The following is a 21,006-nucleotide window of genomic DNA, read 5'->3' on the forward strand; positions in this document are numbered from 1 at the left end:
GCAACGCTCTGGGTTTACCCAAACTGAGTGTCTCAGTTATACAGAGCATACGGAACAGCAAATTTCTGGGGCTGACATAGCGTGCTTTGTGAAAAATAAAATAGGTATGGAAAACCTATGAATCAGCAGAGAGAACATCACACATTACCCAAGAAATTGCTGTTATAGTTGTGTCAGAAGCAAACACTGATCTCTTAAAAAGAAAACTATATGCAAAGGAAACAATAGCTCTTCTAAGTGACTCACATTTTTCACTGTGAATTCTATCTTAGGTTATAAGGAGAGGTATCTTGCCTGGATGACAGAAACAGACCACCCAGTAATCTTGAAAATCTTACTGTACAGCAATGTACTTAACATGCCTCCTTATCTGTTGGTGGTGGTGGTGTTTTTGTTGTTGTTGTTGTTTTTATATTTGTTTCTGTTTGTTTGAATGTAGAAATGAGTGCCTAGATGGAGTGGGAAAGTGGCTGAGGAGTGCTGTGAATCACAGGGCTTGAAGAGATATTGTAGCTTTTACTAAACAGTGCTTGGAGATACAGGAGCTCCCTACAAATTTGAATTCCTTGTAATATTTATTGAGAAAAAGAACACTCATCTTCTACATAGCAAAATATATGCACACCAGTTGACACAGTAAGCTGGCAGGCACAATCCAGCCCTTTGCAAATACACTTTTGTTATTAATCTTTGTACCTGATCCTCTTTGATTTAAAGGTAATCTTACTGAAGTCAGTACCACTCCTGATTTACAGCAACATAAAGAGTTACTTTCCCTTTTTTAGTTCTGTTAACAAGGTGTGGCCTCAACAGTGCCAAGTACAAGGAGAAACCTCCCTGCTCCCACTGACTACAAATCTCTGATACAAGCCAGGATGCTACTGGCTTTATTGGCCATCTAGGCACACTGCTGGTTCATGTTCAGCTTGCAGTCAGCTGACACTCCCAGATCCTTTTCCTTTACACAGCCTTTCAGCCTGTAGTGCTGCACATGGCTGTTGTGACCAAAGCGTAAAGCCCAGCACTTGGCCTTGTTGAACTTCATCCTGTTGGACTCAGCCCAGCTATCCACCCTGTCCAGATCACTCTGAAGGCCCTTCCTACCCCCTGGCAGACTGACACTAATTCCCAGCTTGGTGTCATTTGCAAACCTGCTGAGGGTGCACTTAATCTCTCCAGGTCATCAATAAAGATATTGAACAGGACAGGCCCCAGTATCGACCCCTGGGGAAAACCACTCATGAGCAGCTACAGATGCATGTAACATCCATTCACCACTCCTCTCTGGGCCTGACACTCCAGCCAGTTCTTTACCCAGCAATCCTTCAAGCTACCAGCTTCTCCAGAAGGGTACTGTAGGAGACAGTGTCAAAGGCTTTGCTAAAGCCTAGATAGACTGCAGTTCACAGAATCACAGAACTGTAGGGGTTTGAAGGGACTTTCCGAGATCACCAAGTCCAATCCCCCTGCCAAACATCAGGTTTCACCAGTAGGTGTCCAGATAGGTCTTGAGTTGAGACCTTGTGGTCTCAGCTCAAGGAGACATATTCTCCAGAGAAGGAGACTCCACAACCTCACCTGTTGAATATCTCCCTAAAGATGCAGAGATGGTGCTTTGAGTGTCAAAAGTCTCCGCTGCGCCCACATGTGCCCTTGTCACAGCCTTGCCACCTGGGCCACATGCACCATGCAGACCACAGATGGTGCGCTAATGCTGAAGCAGCATTCAGACACAGCTGCTTCTGCAACTGAAGAGCCTGAGTGTGAACAAAACCCAGGCCTAGCCCTCTATACAGCTATTAAATATTAAATAAATGAGACAAACACTGTGAGCAATGCATTTTTTCTGTTGATGCTATGCGTCTAGTTGATTATCTCAGAAACAGCGCATTGACTCCAGAGTGTGCTCATCTGGACCAACACTGAGATTCCAATTGCTTCACTCAATGCAGGGCTGGGTCACAAGGAACACCTGAGCTGCATACATGAGTGGTGCTGGTAGCACAAAATACATGTGTGACAACAGGTGCTATTCCTGTGTGAGCTCAGGGCCATCACAAAAACAAGAGGAAAGGGGAAAAATGTAAAGATTTGGCTGACTGCAGCAATTCCTTTTTGCACCCATCAAAGAAACTTCTAAAGCCAAAAGGAACTTTTCTGAACTTTTACCCAATGCTTGCCAAAATGCTTGAGCTGTACAAGTACTGCAACCACCTCAAATGTGTGAGTCATGACTTGAAAACCCATTAGAGACAAACGCACAGACGGGCTGCGCGCAGGTCTGCTCTCCTCGCTCTTGTCTAACAGCAGTGGAGGGCAGTGCTGCTCTGACAGCTCCCACACCGCCGGTGTAATGCCTGCTGTGCGCTCCTTGGAGGCAGCACGATGAAACTGCACCTTACAGCCCCTCTGCCTATGCCTCCATTTCATGGAGGACATCGTTGGGGCCATAGAAAATTCTGACACGCATCCGAGGCCACATCATGACTCCCTCAGGAGATTTCAGGGCTTTGCACGCCTGGTGCTGAGCTTAGAGGAGGCTAGGCTCTCTCAAGTGCTAAATGGAGCGAGCGTGACACCGCATGGCTGTGCTGAACTCTTCACCTCTGATGAGCAATCCTCTTTCTGAGAATCACAGAGCTCAGACGGGTGCTGAAAGCTACTCGGTGACCCGACGTCACACAATCCCTCGGGGCTCTATTGCGCGGATGAAGGGAACAGAGCAGCTAGAAGTTAATACACGCGGCTGACTTCCACCCCAACACTGGGCCACGTGCTCCAGAACAGGCCGATACCACACAGCCACAGAGCACAACAATCCAAGGAAAGGCCAACGGACAGAAAGCACGCAGCACGGCAGTAACAACGCGGCGGGTTTCACGTGGGCCAGCGACACGCCGCCCCACGCCGGGAACAGCCCTCCGGAGAACGGCCACGCGCTCGGCCCGGGGAGAGTTCCCCCTTCCCGGGGTAGCGGGGAACCGAAGGGCCGCGGCCTCCATCCCCCACACACACGCACACAATGGCGGCCGCGCCTGCCCGCCGCCGACCCAGGGCGGCGCCACCGCCATCCGCTGCGGCCGGGCAGCGCCTCGGCCGCCGCCCGCTCTCCTCGGCGGGGCCGGGGGCGGGGCGGCGGCGCCTTCCCATTGGCAGAGCGGAGGCGGCCTTGCGCGGTGCCTGAGCCGGCCGGCAGCGACCGCGGACGAGCGGGCAGAGCGAGCGAGCGAACTCTGACAGAGCGGCCGCGTCCCAGCGCGGCAGCGGGCAGGGGGACCCGTTCCCGCTTCGGCTCGCCGGGCTCAGGTGCGGGGAGGCTGGGTACCCCTATGGGTAGCGGAACCACGGTGGAATGCGGCGGGCGGGCGGCGCCCTGGGGAAGGGGCGGGGGTCTCGGGAGGCGGCGGCGCTGCTGAGGGCGGGCGTTCACCTCCGCGCTCCTCCGCAGGGCGTGGGGCGGCCCCAGCGTGGCGGTGATGAGGGCGCCGAGTCGGGGCTGAAGGCGGTGGTCAGCGGCGAGACGCTACCATGATGGTGTTTCGGCAGGAGAACCTGGACGAGCACTACGAGACCGGCGAGGACCTCGGCAGGTGGGTGCGGGGCGGCGGGGACAGAAGTTTTCATTGTGCCGCTCTGGCGCGGTGCGGCGGCGAAGGGAAGGGAAGGAGCGGTGCCGGGGATCGTTGTCGTCCTCCCCGCTCCGTAGGAGAGGGCTGCGGCATGTCGGGATAGCACGGGGCTGAATCTGTGGCCGGCGGTGATGTCAGTGATTGCAAAGCTCGGACGGTGTCTGATTACCACAGGGCAGTGCCGAGGGCAGGGGATGTCCTGATGCCCCCGGAGGCGACGGTCTGGCAGTATCGGCCAGGCTGCGCGGTGTAGCGGGGCTCTGAGCTGTGGGACTGCTTATAGAAGGGAGCAGTGCGTTGTTAGAGACGTTTAAAGCAACAGAAACGTGCTCGTTGTGCAGGCGCGTATAGAACCTTTTCCTACGTCTCAGGTGACAGGCTGTTGGTCAGCCTTGTACTGATTTGTTGGCTGTCGTGGTAGAGCAGCGTGTGGTCACGCTGAACCATAGATTTCAGGTGTGTGGTTCAGGTGTGTGGTTTTTAAAAAAAAATTTAGGGAAGAGTGTGTGAAGTGTTATAGCAGTCCACAGACTGAAAACTGAATTCTAAAACTGACACCGTGCTTGTGCTCACAGACATTGGTACATAATTTATCTTAGAAGAAAATAAGCAGAGTCAGAAATTATCTTATTATGTTTTCTTTAAATTCAGGAAAAAAAAAAAAAAAACAGTTCCAGCTTGCTAGTTTAGGAAATGCTAAGGTTTATGTAACCAGTCATGTATTTGTTTTAGAGGGAAGGTGTCTATGCAGCCCTTTCCCCAACACCTATTTGTGAAGGAAGAGCCAGTTCTGTAATGATGCTCACATACAGAAAAGGTTTCATAAGGACACTTGCATAGACAGTGTTTAAAAATTGGGTATTTTCCCACACAAGCATGCTTGAGAAGTCTTGTGTTAGCTCCAGAATGTAGCCCTGAAGATGGAGGATTTCATTTTTAAAGCATGGACAAGTGCAAATACTGAATGATGATACACAGTATTAAAAAAAAATAAAACAAAAAGCAAGTGGAGCTTTTAAAATTGTCTGAGTATAACGTAATCAAATTCATTAAAAACCAGAAGTTGTTATATTAATGTGATCAGTTAGGGACAGGGTGTTACAGTACTTGAGGCAGTTTGCTTTTCTTCATTTTAGTGGTTTATAACCTTGGTGTGCAGTTTAAACCTATAACATATAAGAGTTTAAAATAATTAGTTGGACTCCAGTCTTTTTTCCTTAAAAAAAATAATCAATGTTAACAAAGAACCTCACTTATTTTTAGCAACTGTTGTGAGAAAATGCAGATTGATGATAAATATACCCAAGTTTGTAGATTTTGCTTTAAAAATAAAAAAGCCTGAAGAGTTTACTTCAGTCTCACTTTGAGAAATGCGCATCATTCCACCACCACTAACTGCTGTCAGTAGTAGGGGTGAAGAAATCTCAGCAGAGCTGAGCTGTTTAGTTTAGTGATGCTTTTAAATTGCTTTTGAACTTAATCTTCTAGGGTTGCTTGAAATACTCTTATAAATGCTGTTTCTTTCCCTTCCTTCTTTCCTCCTTAGCCTCATCACCTTTGTTTGCATGTAATTGTACTTGGAAATGTCAGCCCTGTGTGAGGCTTACAACTGAAGAATCAAATAACTATTAAAAACACCATTGACTTGAATTTTTTTTTGTATTTGTATGAGAACCTGAGTAATGACCTAAGCACTGATTAAAGGTTCTTTTTTTGCTAAATCAGCCTATTTTTCCCTTACTAGGGATGAATTCATTTGCTTCCACTTAGCAGCAGCAAAACAAACAAGTGAGTAGGCAAACAGATCAGTCTTGTGTTGTTTTGTTGTTGCTGTCTTTTTCACTACAGAATATTTGCATGTATGGATCCTGAAGCTTCTGGGACCACCGGAGTTTTGAGAAAGCTTTGTGAAGATGCAAATACTCTGACATTTTAATCTGTTTTCACTATTTTTCCTTGTGAAATATTTTGCTATCTTTATTGCCTTACAACACTTCTGGCAGTAACTAGAATAAAAAGTACCTTTGCAGTTCTAGCAAAACTCTCTTGAAGAAAATGTGTGGATTGTGTAAATGAAATTTCTGATCAAAGCTAGTGAAGGAGGTTTAAATACTGCTTACACAAAACCTGCAGATGGCTGAAACAAGGAGAAGAGGTAGTGGTGTGCCTTGCCTGAAAAATAATGCACTTCTCAGTTTTATGTTATTTCTCGGTGTGATTTTAAAAGCAATAAACAGTCCTTCTTTTGCCAAAGTGTTATGAGTTTTACTCCATTTTTTGGTTTGCTTTTATTTACCACTGTAGAAAATAAGAGTAAAGGAGTTTAGAAAAGTGAATACTGGTGGGATCATTCTTTATTTTTTTCATCTTGCCTGTACATGAATTGAGCAGATAATATTATAACTGTTGAAGTGGATATACTTCTTTTGTCATGTTAAGCTTTTGAAGTGAGTGACCTGAGACTTGCTGATCAAATGCTGTCTTCAAGACAGAACCTCATATGTGGAGACTGTGTTCTTGGTCATTGTACATGTTGTTTTATGCACACTTTTTTGCATCTTACAGATTTTTACAGGTATGTATCAGTGTATTGTTAGGTGCATGTTACTTACAGATATGTTACGTAATCATGTAACCGTGACATTTCAAAGAGTGTTGGAGATTCTGATCCTGCTGGGTTAGAGATTATCATCAAACAGCAACAAATTTACTGAAGCTGGTTTATTCATTTTAATTCTGTCTGCAGTTGCAAGTTGTCTGACTGTGCATTTTAAATACCCTGCTGCAGTGCCTCTGCTTCAGTTCGCCCAAAAGATGGGAATTAAAGTCCATCAGTATTAGAAGCCTTACCATGGGGAGGACACAAGGAAAGACCTTGAAACCAGATCAGACAAATAAAAATGTTTTTTTTCTTTCTTTCTTTTTTTTTTTTTTTCTCTCTTCTATGATTGACTTTGCCTGGAAGTTGTTACTGTGAGAAATGATGCATTGCTCAGGAAATTACTGTGAGTGATATCCAAGTGAAGCTCACTATATACATTGCGTTTGTTTATATGGATTGAAGTTACTTAGTTCTTAGTCTTAAATACTAATCTCCTTCTGACTCTGCTTTTCCTCCCTTTTTTTTTTTAATCATTAAACTTCTGAGTTTTTCCTAAATGACATGCAGATTGATGAAATAATATTTTGGAATTGAATAATGGTATTTGCATTGCACTGTGGTTTGCCACTTCTTAATAGGAGACCCCTGTTATTTCAAAAAGTAGGAAGAACTATCAAACAAGTTTAAACTTCACTTGTTTGGATCTGTTGAATTCATGAGAGAAACACTTTCAACAGTTGTTGTACAAAACCCATGATGGATCTCAACAGCTCCAGAAGTCTGTATGCTTCTCCTTGGTAGCTCACTGAACTGAGGAGCTAGCAGGGTTAGCTTACTGCTTTCTGCTGTTAGCTAAGGTATCTAATCACTTTATCAGTTCAGAGAGGAAAATGCATAAGGTAATGTGATGAAGGTGCTGATAATAGAGGATAGGCAGTTGTGGAAGCATATATTTATGATTTGAAAAATGTTCTTTTCCTTTTGAGCATTCAGTTAGAAATCATTTTTTAGGCCATGTGGGATCTGATTTCAGTAGTAAGCAGTGAGTACGTAGGCAGGAAATATATATATGTTTTGGTTATTCACACTTCTGTTTTCAGAAATGCTTATTTTTAGGACTACAGAGGCTGTCCCACACTGATCGTAACTACATTGCACTCTGATGTTGAGAGGAAAGAGAAAATATTGGACAAAAAAATGCTTGGATGACAACTGCAGCGTAACCTTCATGGTGCTTTTCAGACTTGACAACTTAAACAACTCATAAGCTGATGTGAAGAAATTGTTCACGTATTGTCAAGTTCCGTTATGAGATGTACAGCATGTGAAATTCCTTCAAAGTGATGCTTCATCCCAGAATGGCCAAGCTGAGAACCATGCTAATTATCTTTTTAATACTGTTGTAGTGTGACTTTTTTTTCCCTTATCAGATTAGAAAGTCATGGTAAGGGGGGGGGAGGTCAGGGAAGGAGCAGTTTGAAGGATGGTCTGGTAAAGCTAGAAGTACTACATAAGTCTAAATTTTTTAACTGTGCCTGTGGAAATTTCCAATTTCTGCTTCACTGCATAATCCTACCAAAACTGCAGCTCAGTTTGCTCCCTTGAAGGACACGCTAACCTTCATTTTTGTGTGGAGACAAAAGTGCTGAATATTGATGATAGGTAACAAGCAAACCTCTGGAGCAGTGTTTCCCAAGTTACTCATGTAGGATTTGCAAGTGTGGAATTCAGAGCTTTTGTAATTACGTCTATGCAAATTCCAGTAATATGTGTAAGTGAATTGCATTAAATTGAATGGGCTGAAAATACTGGCCCCAGAGCTGCTACTTGTGTAGGACACCTGAGTGGCTGATGAAACCCAGGTTGCAGCAAAGAGCTATTTCGTGCTGTCTGTGAGCTGTGTATATGTTGTATCAGCATTGTAAGCTTTGAGAAGCTGAATAGTTAATGCTTACCTTGATAACATGAAGTGGAGCAAGTCCTAGCCCTGTTAGTTGCATGGGGACTGAAAAAGTAATTTTCTAGCTGTGAAGTATGGTGGTAAGAGTTACTCTTTTGGATCTCATCTCACTTTACCTCAAAGTCATTCCTGAAAATGCCTCTATTTGGAAATACATAATGAACTGTGAGCTGCTGATCGTGCAGACTGCACACAGCACAGCCAGTGACAACTGTTGTCTTTTAAAATGTGTTGAGAAGCGTTGCTGCAGGAAAACCATAGGAAGTGCAGCTGTTTTTTGGTGTAAGAGCTTCATTCTTAGTGCAGTTCTCTGAACAGAGAAGTGTCTGTTTTAGAGGACTTCTGAAACTAAGTGTAATCAAATCTACAGTTTGGTGATTATTATTCATTCATCTAAATGCAGAAATTTTTGTAAATCTGAATTTATCAGGAAGTAGATAAATATGTTTGTCTTTGGCTTTTCTAGTTAGGCTCAGTGAAGTACAGACAGCTCCTGAAATGATGTGCTGAGGGTGTGCTTAAACTTTAATTTGTTCACTCTGGCTTTGTTTTTTTGTTTTTCTGTGAGTGTGGAGGTTTTTTTTTTTTTTTTTTGTGGACTTCTTTTCTCATCTCTGTTATCTGGCTTTACAGATGTTCAGGTATATCTCTTCCTCTGTCAGAACTGTGTGTACTGAACAGAATTTGGCATGTTTGGCTTAGGAGGAGGCTGAGGCTGCATTTCCCTGAAAGGTGTATGCCAGGCCCAGTCCAGGCTGATTGTAGCTGACAGGAGTAGTATCACTTTCCCCTGCTGAATGTTTCTACCCTTTTCTTCGATGCAAAGATGCTGTCAAAGAGAAGAAACACCTTATATCTAATTTATGGCCACAGTTCATGCTCAGATCAGCTGAAAGCCCTTTGAAATCTCAACCTGTGAGGAGGCCTCTACAAATCTGTGTCAAGTTAAACACCTGGGAGGAACAGAGGTAAAGAACCATGGTACGAAGGCAGAAGAGCATAAGCTGTCAACGAGGAATTAAAGCTGAAAATAATGAGAACGGTGCAGGGTACTGAGGTTGCAAGGTAACCTTGCCAGATAGTTGTTAAGAGTTGGTAATGCATTAAAAGGCATGTCAGTTTTTGGAGGAAATTGCGTATTTCCTGTGAGAGCCGCAGCTGGTCTTAATGACCAAGTTCCTGTTTTTGCCTGATTTTGTTAGCCTTACAGCAGACACACAACTTGTTGGTATAGATATATGTTAGGGAGGGAGCAATGTCTGTTAAAGCAGTGGTTTAGTAGTTTCTATTTCCTGAACGATAGTGTCTGGCATAGTAGTCTTGTTTCAAGTAAGACTTCTGTCAAACTGTGTTTTGACCCCATTGCAGGAAGATGGGTTACCCAAAGGAGTACTACCTAGCAGACCTGAAAAGCATTAATCACCAGAACACTAGATCTTACTTAGACAGCAGTAGCTTACAGCAGGAACTGAGATGGACAATGAAAAGTTTGCCCTTCAAGATCCAGGAGCTGAAAGTACTTCCTTGTGTATCTTAATAATGCAGTACATAAAGAGTAATGTAAATGGTGTGAAAGTTAGTGGAGCAGTCTGCAAGAGCCTCTGCCAGGGAGCCTAATGTATGTAATTTTACTGTACTCAGATCTCATAACTTGGGCTGATATAACAAGAGTGGTGCCTGCCTGTCTTGGTCAGCTGTTGGGTAACATTCCTGTCACAATGCAGGAGGGTGAGGTTCTTCTGAGTATGCTGAAAGAAAGAAAATGTTTGCGGAAATGGAGAAAGGTTGAACTTAAAAGATCAAAATTAGATTTACACTTTAACATTCACAAGTAAGTGAATAGGCTGGAAAATGAAATGCTGCTGGCCTCCAGGAGAATTAACTTCAGGATTTCTCTTTGAGACAAACCCAGTTTGAACAGGGGACCTTAATTGTTTAAAGGCTGAGCTTGTTGAATTAATGGAGAGTTTAGGTTGACGCTATTGTGGGTAAAAAGGAGACTGATAAGAATTTATTCTTTGTAGATAACTTAGGTCAGCTTTAAATCTCCCTTCTATCCAGGCATGTTATAATACTCGAGGATGTTTCTTTCTTTACTGAAGGTATTAAATTTTGAGCATCTTGGAAGTCTTATTTGGTTTTTTTGGTTGTTACACACATTGATGTCATGGAGAATGTCTTCTGGACGGTGCTTTTCACCTAAATCCAGAACAGTTCACATAGTTTAGCATTGCTGTGAAACACCACACTGAGTAATCCATTTGGTGGTTTGCAGTCTTATGCTCATGGTTTTGATATTTTATCCCCTTCCCCTTGTCCTCTGTCGATTATATAACCAGATGTGACAAATGACTACCTCTTCTTGAAGGTGCAGTAGTGCTGAGGAGGAAGCATCGCTATGTGGTTGCCCAGACCATGAGAATACATTTTCCACCTCCAGTATGAAACCTGCTTGGCAGTAGTATGCCTCTTCTTAAAGGAGCAAGTCGCTCCCTGAATAGCTTCCCTGCAGATTAAAGATGCTGCAGGTGTTTAGAGCATGTTGTCTGTACTTCTCTGAAAGAAAACTAGCACTTAACAGGTGATGGCAAGCGTAGGAGGGTATATCCACACCTTTGGAGAGTTTGCAGTCAGTGTGAATTATAACTGTGCTTACAGTCTGATTGACAGGCATAGTTTTATTGAATTCATTGCTGAGCTGTGCAGGGGAGTGAGCTATTGGGAAGGAAAAAAAACAACACATTGCTTTGTGCAGTGCCCTGCTGTTTGTGCGTTTCTTGCTTTAGCTGAATGGTAGGATTGTGTTTTAACTGAGGCAGTGTACTATAAATATTTGCTTTCTGCTGTATCTTTATGTCTCTTTGTTAGGGAGCAATCCATGCTGTTCATAAGTTTTTGCCAGTTACCTGAGGAGGCCCTGCTTTTGGTCTGGTATGTCAGTTGGCTTCTGGGCTCAACTTTATCTTAGAGACCATCTCTCAGAGGCCCACTGTAAGGCTTGAGGTACAGGGTGGTCAGTGCGTGCCTCTGAAAGTGTTCACAGAGTGCATTGCTTGTGAGCATGCCTGTGGGGCTGGGGATCAGGAAGGCCGTGATCTGGAGCTACAGTGTTTTGAAGTTACTGCCCTTACAAAAGAAAAGAGGAAAGGGGTTCATTTTCTGGACTCTATGGTGACCTTCGAGACATGATTACAGAGTGCCTTTTATCACTTCAGTCTCAGCTGAAATTTTTAGTCTCGATTTGTATTTCAAGTTGTCTGCAGTTTAAGAGGACTGTATTTTGTTTCTGAAATGGTGCCTTGTAGTTTTGCTTTTCTAAATGAGAAGAAGAAAAACAGTGTTAAAATACTGAGATCCTATGTTCTCTTGAGTGCACGTTGTTGTTTAGCTTTTACCGTGCTTAGATATGTAGGTATCACTAGTAATGTAAGAGTTAGTGTGCCTTGACTGTATTGTATTCTCTTCTGGCACTTCATGCAGCTAAATTATTTTGCTGAGTTTAATGGAGATTTAGTGGCGTGGAATTTGTTTATCCTTGTCCAGACAGGGAAGTAATATTGCTGGATATTTTACTTGTGTCTAACAAGTTCTTGGCCAAGATCCCATCACTTCCAGTAGCTCCATCAAATAAACTGTTGGCTTATTGCTTCCTAGGAAAACTACGTACATGGCAGTCTTGGTCACAGCATCTGTGAAACAATGGGTTACTTCCATTGGTGCAGATTTTTACAAGCGTTGCATGCAGGCTCTTGTTTATAGCTGGTTAAAATGCTAATGGTGCTAACTGTTGAAAAATAGTGTTTTTTAGCTGAGAACTTGTTCTATCAAATATGTCGTCATGCTCTTTGTAACTGTTGTAGCCTCCATGGAAATAGGAAGCATTACTTTTGGAGCAACGTGTGCTGCAGGAGCTGAGCTATTTGCATAGATCTGCTGTCTGTTCCATGGGAAAGGAAAGCATGCCAGGGAACAGCTTATTCCATGGTGTTTTTGTTATTCTTGTTGTTTTTTATTTAAAGGCCATCTTATACTACTTACTTCACATTCCAGCCTAAAAGAAGCATTGCTTTTTCTGCTTTTGTCACTAGCTACATTAATTGAGGAAAAGATAGTTCCAGATCACATCTTATAAAGCTGATCTGTTTCTGGTTCCTTTCTTTCCTTCAGAAAGGCTTTACATCATGGTTTCCTGTATGAATGAGTATGCTGCTGTCAGGTAGCTCCTGGTGGGTGCTGCAGTGTCTCCCTCTTAGTCTGCCCAGGTGCCCTTATATCTTGGCCAAAACCGTCCAAGGAGAGACCACCAAAGGCGATGCTCTTTGTCCTCACCTGCCATCCTGTCCCTGCAAGCACCAGAACCTTACAGTGGCATGATGAGTGTCAGGGGAGTTTGTGGACCTCCATGGCATTTCATGGAAATACTGCTCTGAGCAGAGAGGGAAGCTTGTCTGCTGATTAATCTAGGTAACAAGGACTGTGGCTGAGCAGGCTGTGACTGTGTGGTCTGGATGCTTTCCCATCACAGAAGCTGTAGTGCAGACAGGCCTTCGTTTGCATGGAGGTCAGAGGGGGCAATTTGCAATATATTTTTTTAAATGTTCTGAATTCCTAAGTGCTCCGGCTCATCTGTGAGTGTGAACAGATGTAAATGAAGACTAAAGAGCAGGGGAAGCAGACAATTACTTGGCTGTAAATAGCAGCTCATAAAACCGTAATGTATACAGACAGTTATTAAGACTTTTGGTATGAGGTTTGAATATATGACAGAAACTGTGCTTTGTTTGCAGTTCTTGTAATAACAGGTCTTGATGTCTTCCTAAAAAGCTTACTGTAGTCAGGAAGAGGCAATATGTTCACTAGTGCTGATTTTCTGGAAAAACATCAACAGATGATGCACTTATGGATTATATTTCTTGTTGAGTTTCGTGTGTATCTAGCTAACACCAAATTAATAACTGAAATGAGAAAACTAAAAATCTTTCCAAGCCAAGTATAAACTTGTGATTTTATGCTTTTATTTGTGCTCTGGTACTGGAATGTTAGTAAAGTCTATGGATTTTACAGTGATTATTCATTCCCAATGGGAAGTAAATGTGATAAAATCTGTACTGTACCTTTAACTGTATCCTTTCTTAGAAAAGCATAACCAGTTGGGGGGCTTTGCAGTCTGTCTTCATTTCTGCTTACTGTTTTTCTAACAAGCATTTACTGAATAGTCAATGCCCTGTCTTAGTATTGAATTACTTTTTCAAAGACAATGGAAAAACACTTTCTTAAATTAGCCCTATTTTATATATCTAATAACTGCTTCTCTGCTGTGAGTGCCATGCATTTGGATTTTTGGGTTTGTGACTGCTGTGTAGACAGCCTCTGGAGCTGGAGCATGGAAATTTTTCTGGATGCTGATTACTATTGTTCGTTAAGATCATAGGTTGAATGTCCTAAAACAGGGAGGCTCTTAAAGGTGAAATAGAGGGAAGTTATGCATTATAATGAAGGAGTGGATGGCATAACTGAGATACAATAAGCATTATCATTAGACTCTTCCTTCCCAAGCTGCCAGACAAGCACGTTTATCAGACAAGCTTCAGAATCCTTTGCTATAGAAGAGAAGCAAAGCAGGAAGCTTAGCCTTTTCTGTTCGTGAAATTGCAACAATATTATTTGTGCTTAGTATCACCAAAATCAGATGTTTCTTCTGATAATGTACTTTGACACCACAGGTTCCTAGTTTAAGAATTTTTGAAAAGCATAGGACTGATCTGTTGTCTTTAATTCTGAGTTAGGTGTACCTCATAAATCCTTATAACATGTAGGCAGGCTAACTTACAAAGTAATGTTAATTTCTGAGCTGGTTTACAAATTTCATGAAAAGTCTGAAAGGAAAAATAAAGTCCTAAGGAACAATAGAAGCATTAAGACTCAAATTCTGGCATTAAGAACTGGCACAGTAAATTATGTTCTTTATTTATATGGTTATTTACTTAGGCATTGATCCTGTAAGTACTTGTAAGCTCTTTTTTATTATTGTAAGTGATGGTTACTGTAGTGATTAAAAAAAATAAAAAATTGCTGCACTTCATCTTCTCGCCTTATTTCTGGCTTCTTCATTTCCATCAGAGACGTAGCTATTATTTGAACTATTTGCAAGTGTGAATACCCTGTTTTTCATATGATAAGATCATTTCTGAAAAGGCTGTAACAGATGTACATATATTCAGACCAAATGAATTCCAGCAAGCTCCAGCACAGGCATCATTATTACAAAATGGCTGGTATCCAGCTGGCTTGGAAGTTTTACAGCCATACGTATTCCCCTAGCTTATACGGTAGCTACTGCTACATCTAGGCATGGATTCACATTGGTATTTTAAACCACTGTATATATGAGTAGACTTCTGTCTCGGAGCATTTTCTTGAGCCCTTATTTGGGCAGATGAAATAATACTTGCTTCTTCCTGTTGCAGGATTTGAAAATTGCTAAGTGCTAATATTAAGGGACTTATCATACAAGCCCTTTTCTTTGAGTGTTATTTTTAACATCTTCAAGCTTTACAAGAGTGATAAACATGTGAAGCATGATATATGTACTTATGCTTACAAAGGAATAACTGTTGATATGATGTTCCCTGCACCCCCCCCCTCCAAAAACATTGCAGTTGTTATTCACATCTAGGCAATAATTTGATCAGGAAAAAGAAATGTCTTGGCATTGCTCAGCCTCTTGCATGAAGTTTCATTGATGTTGATAACTTGCATTTCTTGTCTACTGGCACAGTGACAAGCATGCTTGTCTAGCATTATACAGGCTGCATAAGTGAATGCTACATAGATAATACGGAACTGAAGACAGAGCCGAATTGTTTGTGTGTGTATACAGGAAATGAGGAAGGTTTTGTCTGTGCCTGTTTGGTGTGTGCCTCACACCCACCTATGCTAACAGTTCTAACAATTTGAAAACGCTAAAAAACAGAAAAGAATTTAATCCTTAATTGGCTACTTTAGTATTTAAATAATTCAGTGAAAACCTTATAGCAATCAGGAAAGTTTTCTTTGCTCGTCTTTGTTTTGTATCTGCGTTAATTTATGGGTTTCCAGCAGGACAGAACCATCAGACCTTCAGTAATGCTTCTTGATTTTTTCAGTGCACTTTCTTTTCCAAACTGCTGCCAGCACAGATCCTGAGTACTTTTATTCAGTTCCATTTGCATTCCAAAACCCGAATGTGAATAGGGAAAAAAAAAGTCTGACATCAGAATTCCTGCTCAAGCAAGGGAACCTGTTTAAGAAACATCAGCTAACTCCGTATCAGCATGCAGTATCTCTTTGTTCTGATTATCAACAACAACACAAATTGGCTTATTTACCTGCCACATTGATCCATTGACAAAAGTCTAATTTGTATTTATCCATGCAGTACTAGTGAACAGATTGATGTAAAGGAGTTTCTCTCTCTTTTTTTTTTTTTTTTTTTTTGTGAAGCTTAGGCCTTGGAAAACACTTTCTCTATTTGTACACAGATGCCAGTTTGCCTGTGCCAAGAATGTTCCTTTTATACACTAGAAAGTTCTACCAACAGTGCAACTCCTCTTTCTGGCAAGGGCTTTATTGGTGTTTGAGAGATAAAATAAATCTTTCTGCTCCTTTTTTAACCTCCTCTCTTTCCTCATATGCTTTCTTTCCTTGACCTTCAGCTGTGTTAAACTAATTTTAAAGGGCACAGCTTGACCTAATTGCTTAACAGAGTATGATTGTGGAGAAATCCTATATATTGTCTGCTAACCCTGCGGTCATAATTTCTTTAAAATCATGTGCTCTTTTGAAAGAACATGCTGGTGGGAGGGCTGTGTGCTGGCGCTGTCTGTGGAGGATTTAGCAGCTGCACGATTTTTCCTTTTCTTCATTGTTTGAAGCACCATTGACAGTGCCACCTTTTCTGCTTGAAAACCGTTTATCCTTCATTTTTCAAGGCACTTTTTTTTTGAGAAAATTGGTGTCCGGCTGAATCACGAATCTCTGCTTTGCTTTTCTACCCAAATGAAAAACACGTGGGTGTAAGTTCTTGTGTGATCTTCCCTTGAAAACTTATGACAACTTAGGTGTGAGTGCAGTGTGAATTTGAACACATACAATTAAAGATAATTGCTGTCAGCCCCCTCATTCCCAAACCCTTCGAGTGAGAGTGTATGCAGCCCAGGGGGCCTTGCCTCCCTCTTGGTCTGTGGGTGCTGGCTGCCAGGCCTGTCACAGCCCTTGCCCCACCCTGAGTGACAAGTGGAGAACTGGGCAGATAGCTGTGCACACACAGGCTGGAAGTTATACTTCTGTTTGTGATAAATCAAGTCAGATTAACTGAGGATGCAGGGTTTTTTCTGGTTCATAGAATAACTTAGTGACAGAAAACTGGTTGATGTTGAACCTAGTGGTCTGAAAAGTATGGCGCAAATAAAAGCATGTGTTTCCTAGCTATGTTTGAATTCCTTAGATAAACTGATGGCATGCTATCAGTTTTAAGCTGTTTCTGAGAGCTGATTGTGATTCTTGTATTCTAGCATGGAGCCTGCTGGCCCTTACTCCCCTGCTGAAGTGCTGGGTAGGCCTTGGTGCCATCACCACACTCTTTTTAGGGGAGAAAGAAAGCTGATGTTGGAGGGCACTTGGAGCTCTCCCTTTTGGCCAAAAATAGGGATGCAAACTGATTTTCTATGAATGGTATTTCTTGTGTTAGTTACAGTATTAGTCGTCCCACTTAAATATTTATTCTTCTTTATTTTATAACATCAAAGAGCAAGTTTAGAAAAGTGTGACCTCTTTTTTTTTTTCTGTCATGTGTATTGCATACCCTGTGTTGTAAAAGGGTGACTTTGCAAATTAATATTATTCCTTCTGTGTGTTTCTGTTCATCTTTAGTTTATGTGGCATGCTCTTAAGGTCCAGTATTATCCACCATACACCCATAGACGTTTTTGCTGTATTATCTTGCTGGTAGTTATAACAGAAGCTGTTGGGGCTCGCTCTCCCTGAGAAACATGGGAAAAACAAAGGCTCCATATGGTAGAGTAGGATTTGTGAGAAGAGATGCAGCCCATTCTTGTTGTGATAAGCAACACATCAGGTTTGGTGTTCCTCTGTGAAACAGAGCTCTGTTAGTACTTGAGTGATGAGACAGTGACTCAGATGAGATAGTGTTTTTGGGGGGAATTTTTTGCCAAAATGCTGGTGAGAGTGTGAGAGTGTGAAGCAAGTACCTGAAGTGTGCCTGAAAGTGTTACTTAACTTTTCTGCAGAAGTAACTGTTCATTTGTTCATTTTTTAGCCCGGGAGCTCACCTAGCAGAATCTAAAAAATGTTTCTGAAACCTGCATCTGCACCCTCAATTTGCTACATTAAACCAAAATATGCCTAAATACATTTAAGCCTCTTAATATTTTGCTGCTATCTTTTCTTCTGTGGTGTCTAACCAAGTTTAGCCAACCAGTAGTGCCAGGTGAAGTAAGAGAGCTTTGTGAGTTTTATCTTAAAAACAAGGGTGGAGGAGGAGAGGAAAGAGACCGTGTCTGTGTCTGTGTGGATGTACAGGATGTACAGTGTTTGGTTTTCTTTGCATGTTTTTTATTTTTACTTCACACATAAACTATATTGTCACTGGTGTGTTTTGAGAGGTCTTGTGTTTAAACAGCTGTATAGAATGGTCTAATACTAACAGTTCTTTTCCTGCAGCCAGTTTGGTTCAATTTTTTGGGGCTAAGAAGTTCAAAAGCATTTTGAGCTGCCTCATTTAAATACACCTTTCTTAATCCTGATGAATAATGTTATATTTTAACAGTATTTATGTGATAGTAGCTTTTAGTAAGGATGACAACCTGTACTTTAGAGAAAAAGAGGCATCTTTTTGATACTGTTTCTTGCTTACAGTCTTCATTGACATACGCAATGGAAAAAGCCAACTTTGTAACAGGATACTTTTTGAAGTAAAAATTGAATCCATCATTTCAGGAAAGGGATGAGCCTTGTGGGTGTAGTCAGTTAATCTGTATCAGTGTTTGCAGAGTGCATATGCAAGTGGCTGGGCAGGTGGTGCCTTGAGGCAGCAGGTAGAGGGCATTTATTCGTCCAAGGCAGTCTTGTACTGGGATAAGGGTAGGTGGGCTCTGCCTAGCCTGGCCTTTGGAACCCTGTGGTTGTGAAGTGGGGTACTATTGCAGCTCCAGTGAAGAGGGGTTGCTGCTGCTTACCTCATCCTCTTAAGCAGCTTCCATGCTGCCCAGGGTGCACTAATGCACTAATCCACATAAAAATTGGACCAGTTTGCAGTTTGTATTGGAAATATATTCACTTCGTTTGTGTGTAGCTTTGTTCAGATTGCTTATCGACTCTGTATTCTCCTGCCTCTTTCTTTGTCATTGTGTCAAGGTTCAGTTGCTTCTATATCCCAACAGAAACAACGCTCACTGTGTTGTGGGTTGTCTTGGGTGTTTATCTTTGTTCACATTTGCTTTTTGTCCTTTGCACTTTACCTGTTGTTTCGCCTCAACTGAGCACTTGCTTCCTGATTCCTGCTGGATTTTTTTCTTTGACTTAAGCATGTCAGAATGCACCAACCTGGTCTTAGTACCTGAATATCTGGACAGCAGTTGAAATTGTTCAGAATGTTCATGGTTAAGAAAGGGTGAAAATGTGTTAAGTCTTACTCTAAAATAATCAATTTTCCTCTAAGTGATGCCCTCTTAGCCTTTATCCAACATCTGGACTGTAACACCTACGTCAGAAAGTTGTCTTCTGTGATAACGAGCTCACCTTGATACTTTGTGAATCAGCAGAAGTTTTATTTGTTATTTATGCAGTCGTGACTGCTTTCATTGGAAATTTCTGGAACAGTGTGAACTCAGTTGATCACTTTTTTTGTTTGTTTTTATTGGGAGGCACCAGTGTCAGTACTGTGTGCACCCTAACCTCACTGTCGATATGGATTCCTAGCTGAAATTCCTAAGTGGCCGAGCCAATCAATTATTTTCTGGGATGGGAAGACTAAGTGGTAGAGGAGTATATGGGAAATAAATGTTATTCTTTTGCACTGAATTTCACATTACAAAGACAGCTATGCTTTTTGTCTGCTTAAGATTTGAAATGGCCTCTCCAACCATTGCAGTGTAGCCCTTCTGTTCATACTGGATTTTGAATGTTGTTTACCAGCAGTTGTGTTTGGTGTTACCTTTACATTTTTCAGGATAAGTGATCTGATGCTACTGCTGGTGAAATTAGAGTGTTGAAGTGTTAGTTTTCTGTATTCTGTCCTCTCTGCTTCCTAATTCAGGGAGGAAATCATCTATAGGGAAATCATCAATCTATCATATAATTTTCTGACCTGTCTTCTTTTTGTTTTGTCTGTGTTATTTCAAACAGTGAACTTATGTTTAGTGTTGGGTAATCCATCTGTAATAGTCCTATACAAAATCAAATTTGATGTTTCCAGAATAGTATCCTAAATGTAGCGAACTATCTAGAATTTAATTCACTTTGATTTCTTAACTTGACAATGGTAGACTTTCTGTATTTGAGAGAAGCTGTGCATTGTGGAAAAATACCAGGGTTCTTGACTGATCAAAAGTGGTAATACGTTGCTTCTTGGTAATATTGTGTTGCATCACTAGTAACCTCACCTTTGTTACACAAACATCCAGCTAGTGATGGGTCACAAGTGGTGTTCCCCAGGGGGTCAGTGCTGGGACCTGTCCTCTTCAATATCTTTATCAGTGACCTGGATGAGGGCATTGAGTGCATCCTCAGTGAGTTTGCAGATGTCACCAAGATGGCTGGAAGTGTTAGTCTGCCTGGGGGTAGCAAGGCCCTCCAGAGGGATCTGTACAGGCTGGAGGGCTGGTCTGAAGACAATGGGATGAGGTTCAACAAGACCGTGTGCTGGGTCTTGCACTTTAGCCACAACAACTCCAGGCAGTGCTACAGGTTTGGGGCAGAGTGGCTGGAAGACTGTGTAGAAGAAAAGAGTGTGGGGGTATTGGTCAGTGCTTGGCTGAACATGAGCCAGGAGTGTACCCAGATAGCCAAGGAAGGCCAATGGCATCCTGGTTTGTATCAGAAGTGGTGTTGCCAGCAGCTGCAGGGAAATAATTGTCCACCTGTACTCAGCTCTGGTGAGGCTACACCTTGGATATTTGGTTTTGGATCCATCACTGCAAGAAAGACATTGAGACCCTGGAGTGTGTCCAGAGAAGGGCAACAAAACTGTAAAGGGTCTGGAGCACAGGCCTTATGAGGAGCGACCGAGGGAGCTGGGATTGTTCAGTCTGGAGAATAGGAGGCTGAGGGGAGACCTTTATTGCTGTCTATACCTGAAGTGGTTGTGGTGAGCGGGGAGTCAGCCTCTTCTCTCATGTAACTAGTGATAGGACGGGAGGGGATGGCTTCAGGTTGCACCAGGGGAGGTTCAGGCTGGATGTTAGGAAATATTGCTTCTCCAAAAGAGTGGTCAGGTGCTGGAATGGGCTGCCCAGGAAGGAGCTGGTGGAGTCACTGACCCTGGAGGTATTCAAGGAGTGTTTGGATGTTGTGTTGAGGGACATGGTTTAGTGAGAATGATTGGTAATAGGTGGTCAGTTGGACTGGGGGATCTTGTATGTCTTCTCCAACCTTGGTGATTCTATGATTCCCTGCTTCAATTTTTTGAGTTCCAGTGCTGATATTTTTCATTTTAGTCAAACACGTTTCATTGCATTTACTAGTAGTCTGTCATATGAGGAGAAGAGTTTCAGCATCTCAGCATGAAAAATGATGTAAGGCTAGAAGAAGAGCAATTA

General features: G+C 42.2%; 1 protein-coding gene across 1 annotated transcript in view; it reads left to right on the forward strand.

Annotated features, from left to right (window-relative positions):
• Positions 1–3,185: 3,185 nt before the first annotated feature.
• The window catches only part of DAPK1 (death associated protein kinase 1), a 93,719-nt gene continuing 75,898 nt past the window's right edge, over positions 3,186–21,006 (forward strand). Inside the window, exons 1-2 of the mRNA XM_065745669.1 lie at positions 3,186–3,306; positions 3,449–3,590. Of these exons, the coding sequence (XP_065601741.1) occupies positions 3,529–3,590 (62 nt within the window). The 5' untranslated portion in view covers positions 3,186–3,306; positions 3,449–3,528. The remainder of the gene's footprint in view (positions 3,307–3,448; positions 3,591–21,006) is intronic.

The sequence above is a fragment of the Cyrtonyx montezumae genome, unplaced genomic scaffold (assembly GCF_038088225.1).
Source record: "Cyrtonyx montezumae isolate F1298 unplaced genomic scaffold, pur_monq_1.0 scaffold_36, whole genome shotgun sequence".
In the NCBI taxonomy this organism is placed as follows: domain Eukaryota; kingdom Metazoa; phylum Chordata; class Aves; order Galliformes; family Odontophoridae; genus Cyrtonyx; species Cyrtonyx montezumae.